The 12,148-nt window shown below is 38.9% G+C and overlaps 1 protein-coding gene across 1 annotated transcript in view; it reads right to left on the bottom strand.

Moving 5' to 3' along the window:
* LOC128997593 (uncharacterized) overlaps positions 1–12,148 on the bottom strand; it is an 86,167-nt gene that overhangs the window by 37,236 nt on the left and 36,783 nt on the right. The window contains exons 33-45 of the mRNA XM_054423232.1: positions 10,986–11,190; positions 10,698–10,887; positions 10,082–10,180; positions 8,106–8,288; positions 7,106–7,274; positions 6,759–6,865; positions 6,368–6,481; positions 5,269–5,494; positions 4,465–4,591; positions 3,471–3,636; positions 2,210–2,407; positions 1,528–1,640; positions 1,215–1,369 (exon numbers count right to left, since the gene is read on the bottom strand). Of these exons, the coding sequence (XP_054279207.1) occupies positions 1,215–1,369; positions 1,528–1,640; positions 2,210–2,407; positions 3,471–3,636; positions 4,465–4,591; positions 5,269–5,494; positions 6,368–6,481; positions 6,759–6,865; positions 7,106–7,274; positions 8,106–8,288; positions 10,082–10,180; positions 10,698–10,887; positions 10,986–11,190 (2,052 nt within the window). The remainder of the gene's footprint in view (positions 1–1,214; positions 1,370–1,527; positions 1,641–2,209; positions 2,408–3,470; positions 3,637–4,464; positions 4,592–5,268; positions 5,495–6,367; positions 6,482–6,758; positions 6,866–7,105; positions 7,275–8,105; positions 8,289–10,081; positions 10,181–10,697; positions 10,888–10,985; positions 11,191–12,148) is intronic.

The raw sequence follows: 12,148 nt of genomic DNA, 5'->3' as shown, positions 1-12,148 counted from the left end.
CAAATTATGCATAGGTCAAATTGTGCTTCAACAAACGTTGGTGCAGAAAACAGTATTCAGCAGCTTATCCTGAAATCGGCTTTTAATTTAAACATGTTGAAAATTGTTAAGTAAAAATAACATTTAGGCGTAGCCTACTTGGCTTTGTACAACAAATTGGCTATAGTAGGCTTGTTCTTACAAGGACTAAACATACATATTCCTATTAATTGAACTTTATATTCGTATTAATCCAATAGCATAGCCTAGGAATAGTCCTTGACAAGAGCTGTTAGCAGGAGCAAACTACTGTATGCTACTTTTTTAATGCAAGTTTCATGTTATATGGAGATTTTTTGTTACAATTATTATGTATTCTAGGCCTAGGCATATCTTAAATCTCATCAGGAAATTTACTCTTCGTTCATTAAGTAAACCTTTGAAAAATCTTTGTAATCTAACCAAGGAAGGGCTTGTGATGGTGAACCACAATCAACAGATGAAGCAAAGGTTGATAGACCAGCTTTCTCATTATTTTAAGGTTTAGTGTTGGTTTCCATTAAAACCCAAGTTTAAACTAAATTTATACAATAAAAAAACTAAATTGATTACTAATTTCCCTTCCCTGACAATCACTTGAAAGCATTCAATAGCTTCTCTTGTCACCGGTACGGTAACGTTTAAACGTCGTCTGCAGCTAGCAATTTTATTTTATCTGACAGTAATCATAGAGTAGCAAATGAAGGAAATGAGAGCCAAACATGTGGATAACACTCAGATAATAGCCTCCATGTCCACGCAACGTTTTAATAGGTAATGACACGACTGTGACCAGCTGTATGAAGCCAAGAAAGTAGGCCTAATTTTCTTGAAAATCTCAGTTTGAAAAAGGTTGTTTCACGTAAGGTTGTGATAAAAATCACTATCTCAATCAATGTTAATGTAGCGAGAAAAGTAGCTAAAATTCCGCTACAACTACTTTAAAAATGTAGCTAGCTACAGCTAAAGCTACAAAATCTTAAAAGTAGCGTAGCTACAGCTAACGCTACAAAAAAAGTAGCGCGCTACTGTAGCGTCGCTACTTGTAGCGCGCTACTTCCCAACACTGCTTTAAGGGTATGTTATCCTTTTACCAAACAAAATACTATGTACAAATTTATACAAAATAAACTCTAGTGTTTAGTTTAGTTGACTAAGAATACTGAGATTGTTTGATACAACATGTAAAATCTTACCTTGAGTTGAAGACTTGACCACTAACACGATCTGTTGTGTCTTGACGGCAACCTTGCTAAACTTCCTCAACAACTTACGCAGATAATGGTCAGTAGACTCACCAACCGGAATTTCACTGACTTGAATCCCCACACCCTCGCTTGTATTCGGGCATCTAAAATAGATCAACAATTAGTACCTGGGAACACCTTGTAGACAATTTTCAGAATTCTTCTAAACAAGAATATAAGACACATGCTATACACAGTTCATTTCACGCAATGGAAGGCAATTATTGAATTATTCTAAAGAATCTCATTCTGGAAAACTTACTTTTTTAAGGGCTCAAAAATAGACGAATATATCATAGTTTGCAATCTCTTCAAATATTCAATGATTTCCAAAGTGCAAACAATTCTTATAGGACGCCCCATGTCAAAGTCAATCTGTAAAAGAGAAGTAAAATTGTATTCACACACAAATTTTAAAATACACACTGAATGCTCGGTATTCTGGTGAGAGCCACATGAGGTCGGTATTCACACCATATACAAAACTAGATGTCTCATAAAGCTGAGATTGTCTCAGCTTTTCATTGATGACGCCTCATTATAGAATGGACAAAACACCTGGTTTTGTACATAAAGTAAATACCGATTTGACACGGCTCACACTGGAAGACCAAGAATTTCATGATGACCACCATCTCAAGGAATTTCATGATGCCTGCTGCTTAAGCCTATGAATCAAGATTTAACACAGTTGAACATAGCCCAATTAAAGTTTTTCCAAACCCTCTCAAAAGGACATGTTGAAACTCTTCATCACAATTAACACAAAACCATGAATAACAAATTCCACTGCAGCCGATTGATGTAGAATTTTTCAAAACAATTTTATTACAAGACCCTCATAAAAACAAGATTTGACAATTTAGTGAATTTAGAATATAAAGGGGTACTCACATTACTAACACATTACAAACATTCAAATATTCCACACACATTACACAGACCTTTGGTGGTTTGTCGTTGTCCCAAACAACCTTGACTGTCACAGCGGAGGGGGGGATGCCAGTCAATGGGTGCGGTTCTCCACTTCGACTCTCCAGCAACGGCTGCAGGAACACCTTGCTCCCCCACCCACTGAAATCCCAGTGGCCCACAGTGTGACCAGCCACACCACACTTCACACCGACGTCAAACGCCGACATCTAGACAAGTCGTGATAAATATTTCAATGTCTCATATTTTGAAGACTAGGTAAAAATTTTGTTTTAAAATGACTTCAGAGGAAAATTAGAGTCCAGGGGCTAATAAACACAATAAAGGATTTAAAAATAAAGAACTTCTTCAGGGTAGGTTAAAGACGAATGGCAGTTGAAGTTCAAAACTGGAGGGATTTTCAGAGTTGCCAACTGTAGCCACCAAAAAGATTGATACCTGATACCACAACATAAACACAAAAAAAGCTTCTGTATAGCCTCTGTTTGCAAAGGCCAAGGCTTTTTTAAGCTGATTGTTGAACTATTGTTTGCTTTCATAATCAGAACTGATTATTTTATTTTGGAGGTGTGTTTTTTTGGGTGGCAGCTGATAATGTGAAGATATTGTGGTTTATATTATGGTGCAAACTGTGAACAGAGGTAGAAGCAGTAATGTTTCCCTTCAAAAGTTCCAAATAAATTTAGTGGCAAAGATGGCAACTCTGGAGATCACTCCAGAACATTTAACAGCTGTTTCTCTTCAACCTGCTCTCTGAAGAAATCCTATGTCAGCAAAATTACAAAGAATTGTCATGGAATAGCCTCTGGATCGTTTGAAACTCTTTAGTGGCTTACATTACCTTGTTACTGTCAAAACGATCCTTTGTAGTTTGCTACAAGCACAGCTGTTTCATGCTTTAGATGGAAAACATCATCAGGTCGTAAGAATGTAATGGCCAATGAAGACTACTTGACATTCTTCTGATGATGTACTCCATCCGAAGCATGATACAGCTGTAGTCCTAGCAAACTACAAAGGATCGTTTTGACAGTAACAAGGTAATATTAACCACTATATATAGTTAAAATCATTTAACTATCAATAGATGATAAATAACTCCATTTTTGGAACAATTTGCAGGTACGTCTGATCTTAATATCAACAACTCAAATTAAAGCTGGTATTTCGCTGAAGACTCTTAGATCAACTTTATAGCACTCTACTGTGCTAAAGCTTCTTGTAGATATAGATAGGGAAACATTGTCTAACTATTACATAAATAACTAATACCTGTACAGTTAGGATGTTGTCTGTATTTCTGCAGATAAAGGTATGAGGCTGGGATATGAGTGTGAAGCAAAGTGGTTCATAGGTATTTTGTTTCTCACGAACTACAGACATCAAGGACACCTTTATGGAACTGCCGGTGATGAGAACTTCACACGGGACAATTGATCTGGAAATAAAAAGGTAAACAATACATTTATCTACTTTGGCAAGGTTAAAAATAGTATTTTCACGTCTTAATATAAGCAAAACCAAATGAGTAGGGTTGAATGGAACCTGCAAATTTACTTCTGAAAAATATATTCTACATCTTCAGCCGTAAATAAATCTAATTGAGGATTTTCTTGGTTCGCGATTTTTTTCAACTGTCAGAAGATGGGCAATGTCCACGATTTCGTAGTTAATGACGATGTTATCTCCACTATCACAGGTGTTCACAAATTCAACCAGTAAGGCAGGTGACAATGGTGATGTCTCCGCGATTGCGGATGATGTTCTTCACGAATTTGCCAGTATTGTAGGTGATGATGGTGATGTTTCTACAATTTCAGGAGATTTTCATGATTTTATAGCTATTACGGGAGAAGATGACGATGTTGTCTTAGTGGTCAAAGGAGGTGTTCACGATTTTGCCCCTACATCGAGTGCTAATGATGTCCCTGCACTGCAGAAGATGAAAGCAATAGTGCTGTAATCACAGATCACAGTCATGATGACATAGTGTCGTGAAATTTTGTTTGTCATTATTGTCATAATGATTAACAAAATCGGTACTACAGGTTTCCATGTTGCATGAGAAGAAAAGTCCTGTCCTAATTTTCCCTTCAAATAAGGATAATTTTCAGTTTACGAGCATTCACTACTATTTGTGGTACACGATGCAACCATAAAACGCAACTATTTTGAGCTCCAGTAAAAACTTCAAAATAACCAAAGTTATTTCTGTAAACAATTTATGAATGTCCATGATACTGTTTCCATAGTGTTGCCTACTTACCGTTTGCCGGGCCACACCAGTGGTGTCGGGGTTGGGTAGATAGAGGATGGCAGAGGTGAGTGAACTAAGCCACTTGCTTGTGAGTAGCCGGAGGGAGAAACAGCATGCACGGCCGGCAAGTTGGGATCTGCTGTAAAAATAGAGCGAGTGAAAGTCTCGGTATTTCACAACATAAGTACGGTAGAGTCATCATTACACCCTCTCTGCAGATGATCAAGTAGCAGAATTCATGAGCTAATGGTATCACTCTAGACTGTACCCCTTTTCCCGCCCCTGTCTGTAATCGGTTAGCCATGGGTTTTTAGGGAACTGGGCTTGAAAGTATCTAAATATATTTATAATTTATAGAAAGGTTTTTTTAATATTATTCTGTATGATTTTATTGGGGACGGTTTAGGTAGAATAGTAGGATGGTTAAGACTGTATTGACTTATCTCTACTTAATACATAGGTTTTGAGTTTACGCACTAAAATTAAAAGCGGATGTATTAGCTAAAATTAGAGACGAACAGATCCTGAAATTTCTTGAAATTTTCAGGGAAAATATATTTTAGATCTTGAAGCCGGACTACATTGAAATCGGGATATTTTAGGGAAGGAATTTTTCACACAACAGTCAGAAGCTTGGCTAAAATGAGAGGTAACTGGGATGATGTCTCTGTGATCACAGGTGATAACCAGGATTTTCACCCTTATGCAGTGGACGATGGTGATGTTTCTGCGATCACAGGATATGGTCATGACTACTATTTCTGGAGATAAGGAAGTTCTTCCGATCGCAGGTCAATTTGTGGGAATCTGTACCTTGTCTGATATGAGAGAAGGAGCTCTCTGTGTCGATGCCACTGTCATGCTCAGCCAAGGTGAGGTGTAGTCTGGTAGTGGAGGAGGTGACTGAGGGGGGAGAGTGGCTGTGAGACAGTCTTTGTGTCTCTAGACACAACACTGACATCATCTCTGACGCCAGCACAACACACAGCTCCAGCTGATCAAGTGTTACAAAAACTGTGATGTCGGACACTGCGTTGATCTGTAACAGAAACTATCACGGTTACTACTGAAGAAGAATAGTAGGAAAAGGAGCTTACTTATAACTTTGACATACAAACATACAAATATTTTACACTTCACTTACATGTAAAAACTCTTTTATCTAAGGATAAATTGTGTGTGAATGCACTATTTTTAGTTTTATAGATTTAACACTTACGTCATGGGGTACAATAATAATTGCAGTGAAATGTAGGATTGTGGTTTTGATGAAAGTCTGTGTCACAATTATTTCCATTGTGACACCTTTCAGGCCTACTTACTGAATGACATCGTCAGGGGATCTGTACTCCACACAGATAAGAAACACTGTAGATACCAATCTTCATTCAGGCTCGCCGTTGTTGACAGTGAACATACTTTTGTGACTTGGTATTTACTACAAAATTACTATCAAAAAGTTTTTAATTTTTTAGCTTGTACATACAAATTTATTTAAGAACCTTACCAGTCCTGGAAATAGGTTTTGAAGAAATGGAGGGAAGTAGGAAATTTCAGAATTAAGTATAAGTGCAAATTATGATAGTAAATATCAAAGTACTATCATCACTTGATCATTTGTGATCACCTAGAATTGATTCAAAGACTCACCAATATTATCTGTAGTTAATATAAGATAAGAAGTGTACTCCAGAACTCAAAATGCATACTTCTGACAGTATAGATAATAGAATAGTCTACCACACTTAAAATAATAGCTTCTTAGAGGAAGAAACAAATTTGCATCCAGATCCAGTATCAAAAGTCATGAGTAAGTGTACTTATTTTTAATGTCCTGAATCGTACCACACTCTAACATTTTGTTACGTTAAAGTGGTTACGTTGTAGTGTTAAAGAGCTGACAAAAACTCACCTCAACCGCATGACCGCACACTATGTCCTTGTCCATGTAGATCATCGCAGGTGCCACGACCACGTTGAGGCTGAAACAACGGACGAGAGGGGCCGTCAGTTCATCAGGCTGCACCTGTTGAAGAAAAAAGTTAAATTAATATTTTGAGATGCTTCGTTTCAGTAAACTGACTTGAAACAAATAATTTTGTCACAAGGTGTCCGAACAGATAGTCCATTATACCCTTTAACCTCACAGACAGATAAGTAATCAGGCCTCCAGAACACAACTCGCTTGCTATAACAGCTTGAGCAGCCGTGCCCCATCCCAAGTCATCTAACATTTTGGTAATGGTTGCTTACAGCTTTTCTTGTTATCTTTATTCATCGATACAACATATGATTTGTGATACCTGAAACATCGGGCTCCGACCCTCATTCCAGTCCAATGCAGGGTTCTGATGCTGCGATGACACTGCTTCTTCTCTCACAAACAACTCTTTCAAGTCCGACCACAAACCTGCAACGTTAGTTGATATTGTATTACTTAGGAAATAAATTATTCGACTAACACAGTGCAAGAAACATTTTAGGTACTTTTACCCAGATTGGGTTATTGGGAATATATTTTCCCCAAAGATTTTCCAACATATCAAGACCCGCCCATCCCCACATAGTGCAAAAATGATTGATCACACAACATAACCTTTTTTCATCTACAAAAGATAATTTGAAATAACGTGGTATTCATTATTCTTGCCTGTCTCCACACATAGACGATATATGCTGAACTGGTACTGCCGGTCCTCTAGTTCCGAGCCTGGGATGTTCAGTGTCCTCTGCTTTTCCCCCTTGTGGTAGATGTCCGGCCGCAGCGGGGAACGGCACAACGGGTTCTCTGGATGTGGGTTGGCTGTCAAGCTGTGAAACTGAGAAAAAAACACTTGGTTTTGTTGATTGTTTACACTTATTGTCACATCATTATCACTTAGTCAATATTATATAGTGTCAACAAGGTAGTAGGTTGTATCACAGAACACTGCTATGTTAGGAAACACATACACAGAATGGGTCTTTTTGTGTTTGACAAAAAACTTTTACACTATACACAAAAGTTGGGAAAAGACTCAATCTGTTATAGGATGAAAATACTGACTGTGACAGTAAAATATTCCAAATGTTGTGTTAAGTGTAAATTTTGTTGTGCTTCTTGAGCTGGAGAGTACTCTTGCTCAGGTAAAACAGGTAAAACTGATATTCGAATGCCCCCAGTACACTCTTGCAGAGACGCTGGCCGAGGAGCTTATGCGAGGTAACCATGTACACTCTCGCTTTGTCTCGCAGTCGAAATGGAGGCAAACTTCGATGTGGAAGTATCGCTTGCCACTCGTGCAGTCTCGGGTCCCTTGACTCGTGTCAAAAAACTGACTCCAGACGGAGCGCCGACGAGCACGAGCACGAGGCGAGGCGAGGCGACCCGAGTCAAGGCGAGAGAAGACGAGCGCACCGAGTACACTCTCGCATTCGCCAACACTCTCGCCTTGCCTCGGCGAGAGTGAACTGGCGCATGACAAATTTATAAAAACCCAAGCCCTTGTGTTCTACGTCCTCAAACATTCAGTTAGTAAGAGCTAATTACAAAACAAGATTGCTTATTGCTGCTGTCTTAGAGATGCAATTGAACACCTAATATATTCCCAATTACTGTTGAACCAAATCTAGTATCAAGTAAGCAGCTCCATCAGCTGGTTTGTAATCACCTGTATAAGAAGTACATCAGGCTGACCAGACGACAGCTGGTCTCTTGACATGGGCAGCACCACTCTGATACTATTCAGATCAAGGTACAGCAGGGGGAGGGAGGAAGAATGCAGCGGAGGCGATGGTTTATGACCCCCGCCACCAGACGGGGCTTGTAGCAGACATAGCAGCGGGTCCAACACCTGAAACCATAGAAAAATCGACATATTAGACTGTTTTCCAGTGATGTTTCTCACGAGGCACGACTCGTGTCAGTCTACAAATAAAAAAAAATTATAACAGGTTACGTACCTTGACGTCCACAATTCCTCAGTCGAACTTCTATTGACGAGTTTCGACTACTGAGTTAGTCATTTTTGAAACAGAACGTTAAAATATTTCATTCATTGAATGTCGTCAAATCTTCTTAAATACATTGAACACAAACACAACACGAACACGGTAGACATTTAACATAGTTGGCCGGCCGGCACAAGTCAGACGTCACTAATGTGTTCGAAGTTTGACTGAGGAATTGTGGACATCAAGGTAGGTAACCTGTTATAATTGATTACCAATTCCGGAAGGCTTCAACATGAATAAAAAAATAATAATACAAATCTGAGCAATGACCAATCAAAATTATAACAATATCAAACCAAAACTATTACACTGTAATGACCCAAAATCTGCCAAGGGGTAAAAACCCGATTTCTAAAGAGTTTCATCTTAAGTATTATAATTTGCTACATTCGGGGTAAGCCGCGCCCGCGTTGTCAGCGGCATCGTAGGCGCAAGGGTCCTACGTCATCGTAGAGGGGATAGTTAGTTACCTACCCCTCCGCCAGGGGCGATGGCGAAGAAGGACCAGAAGAGCAGACCTCATCGTCAGTTGTCCACCCGCTACCGAACCGTCAGTACGCCAGCTGTTTGGAGATAAATCCAACAGTCCTAACTTACGAAATTCTGGTCAATTAAAGATTTCCCCCGTTCCTGGTATAATTCTAAGGCATCAGGTTAGTGGGCTACCGAATTTATTTTGTTTAATCTCATTTTAGATTAGTTTTTTAGATTTTAGATTTTTTTTAGATTAGATTTTTAGTCGCGCGCACCCCGCACACTTTTTGACGTACGAGCACACTACCTTTTGTCTTAAACCAGCTTCAGAAATCATTTAAGTTGCCAAAACGGTTTACGTACGACTTATTCCGTTACCCCGAACCGTCCTACGTAAATTTGATTCAAGAAACCACGAATCGACTCTGGTGATCGACCGAGTCTAATTTTCCCGACACGTTTACTTTGGTGATTACCAAGTATAACGACCGAATCGCGTTTTAGTTAAGTTTCCAATTAATTAGGCTTATTCGCATTCACAATAGGTTATTCAAAATTATAAATTTAACTTCACATATTTTTCGAGTGGCTATGATGAGCACTTGTTAAAGGTAAGCTAAACATTGTTAGCAGTATTGTAATTAATATTCTGAGCCAATAAACTCGAAACGATAATTAATTAACGAACACGTTAGAGTCCTGGACTATCTCATAGTAGGCTAAGCTATCTGGACAAATTTAAGGTGTGACAGAATTTCAGGTGAGACGACAATTACGTACTATAAAATCTAATTTTGTCCCTCAACCTGAAATTTCGTCCAAACACAAACACTACAAAAGATTTCACTATACTTTTTATACAATTATTTCATGTGACGCTTATGAGTATATGCATATTTATTACAGATAATGAGTGAAGAAGTTGGGAGTGAGAAGCTTTGAGTAGTAACATTTTATTTAAAGTCTTAAGATCAAGCTTTAATTATGTAGTTGGGATTACACCTACAAACTTTTTTAAGTTGACCTGACGACCTTCTGATATTGCAAGAGCACTGTAAACAGCTGTGTGGGGCGGGAACTGTAGTCATTATGCCTAAGAAACTCGCTCAGGGTCTGTGTGGATCAAGAAATACTGTTCAACGTAAACACATGAACTAACCTGGACAAACACGCCGATTGTTGTCGGAGACAGCACAAAGTCCAGCGGTTGCATCTTAATTTCAATTTCGGTTATGAATTTTTCACTCTTCAAAGTTTTCTGTAAAGTTAAAGAACATGAAATATATAAAACATAAAACATGTTAACTATATTGCATCAAATCAGGAGAACTAAATATACAAGTATTGCTTTATTTAAACTTAAAATTACATTGTATTGTATTCATACCTAGTGGAATGCTGCTGACCTATGCATTTTTGGACATTGGAATGGACACGGTTGTTATCTAGTTAGCTGCAGTCTTGTAGGGCTTTTGCAGCTTTTTGGAAATCATGATTTTTAAAACTTAGTTTTTGTACTTGAATGAAGAAAAAATTTATATATATTGGAGAGAAATATAAACTTTTGGTCATGTATTGCAGGTACCAAAACATTTATTCATTTATATAACACCTTTAGTGTTTTAGCATGAACTATTTACCAATCCGAGATACTGAGGTGAGAAGAAAATCAAAATTGATAAACCATAATATTTTTGCAACTCGAAAGCTCATTTGGGTAAAAGGTTAGATTAGATTAGAGTTAGACATAGTTACGTTTGGTTAGGTTAGGTTACCTTGCTCAGTGCCGGGTGTTTGGTCGGGCTGCCGAGGCGAGAGTGGAAGTTGTTGCACTTGGCTCGGGTGACGGTAGCCATGAGGAACCCCGAGTCACCCGAGTGATTAGTCACAATGTCATCAGGGTCGTAACCTCTCATCACCAGACCGTGAAACACGCCTCGTTTCCATCTTTCTGACGTTGGAGGTCTGAAATCGAGGAGAAATTTGAGCGGATTTCCTCAATTTTAACATTGGATTCACACTAGTGACTATTACAACTTAACAGCATTACTTCTGACCTATACCTTGTGTAATGATAAACAGACGCAGTTGCAACCTTCAGCTTGACTTTGTGATAGACTCTCTCCACGTCTAGAGACAGTATGATGTCTTCTACGTCCAGAGCCAGCTTGAGTTGGTCAGGGGAAGGTTTGCTGTACATACTCAACGTCGTCCTGACCAACGTCCACTGTAGCCAACCCGTCAACTTAACCTTCACAGGGCCTCCGCCTGCGAAAAAACAATACCAAATTATTATCTCAAACAACAATACAGGTATTTATGAAAAAAGCCTTAAGCTATGGTTCTAAAGACTGCGGAAATTTCTGTGTAAGGTGAACAATTTTCCGCTGCATAATTACGACACTGGTTCAATTGAGTTCCCTGGGTCCGGTTCTACTGACTTGCGTTTACACAACCGAAATTTATAATTCCGCACGACGGACAAATCATACTGATGTGAGAGCAGTGGCAGTTCGGAATCCGCCAGCTCAGATGATCCATTATTTATTGTTATTGTCACCGTGCAGTTAGTTGAACTCCACAGTCTATGGAACCATAGCTTTAGAATTTGTCAGGAGATGGACAACTTTCCACGATCATAATCGGGCATATTTGAAGATAATACTATCATTTATGGGTCCTCCCAGGCACTTGAGGGGTAGCAATAGCAAGAGTAGGGGTAAAGAGAGCAGGTAGAGTGTGAGAGAGAGGGGAGAGAAATTAGCCATGTTAAGAGAGCGAGATTAGAAGGAATGTGTGACATCAACCATTACATGGTAAGCTTCTGCACAGAGAAGTAAAACACAGAGGAAGTAAGGCACAGAGGAAACATTTAATCGCCTAAGTGGTGTCTACTAGTGCAAGTGTCTAGAACAAAGTCCCGCACAGTGGAGGAAGACCTGTGCCCTGTGCGATAGGAATTTCCGCACAGTGCTCGCTGTTAGAGCTCTTCCTTGCTTGTCACAAGTATATTTTCAGCACAACATACCAGAGCTGAAAGCACACGGTTGTCCCATAAGTGTGTTTCTTTGTATCTTATTTCTCTGTGGTTTCTGTGATTTTGCTTATCTGGAAGAAGCCCCATAGCTTAATGTCCATAAGGAAAGATTGTAGGAATTGATGATTGTACAGGAAGTTTGTGATATTTGCTAATTGAGCTTTTACAACCATGTTCATCTATCTAGCC

Source organism: Macrosteles quadrilineatus, unplaced genomic scaffold (assembly GCF_028750875.1).
Source record: "Macrosteles quadrilineatus isolate MER2022 unplaced genomic scaffold, UCM_ALF_1.0 Scaffold_6__1_contigs__length_79288215, whole genome shotgun sequence".
Classification (NCBI taxonomy): Eukaryota; Metazoa; Arthropoda; class Insecta; order Hemiptera; family Cicadellidae; genus Macrosteles; species Macrosteles quadrilineatus.
Note: the sequence above shows the minus strand (reverse complement) of the source record. Positions and strands in the feature narration are given on the sequence as shown.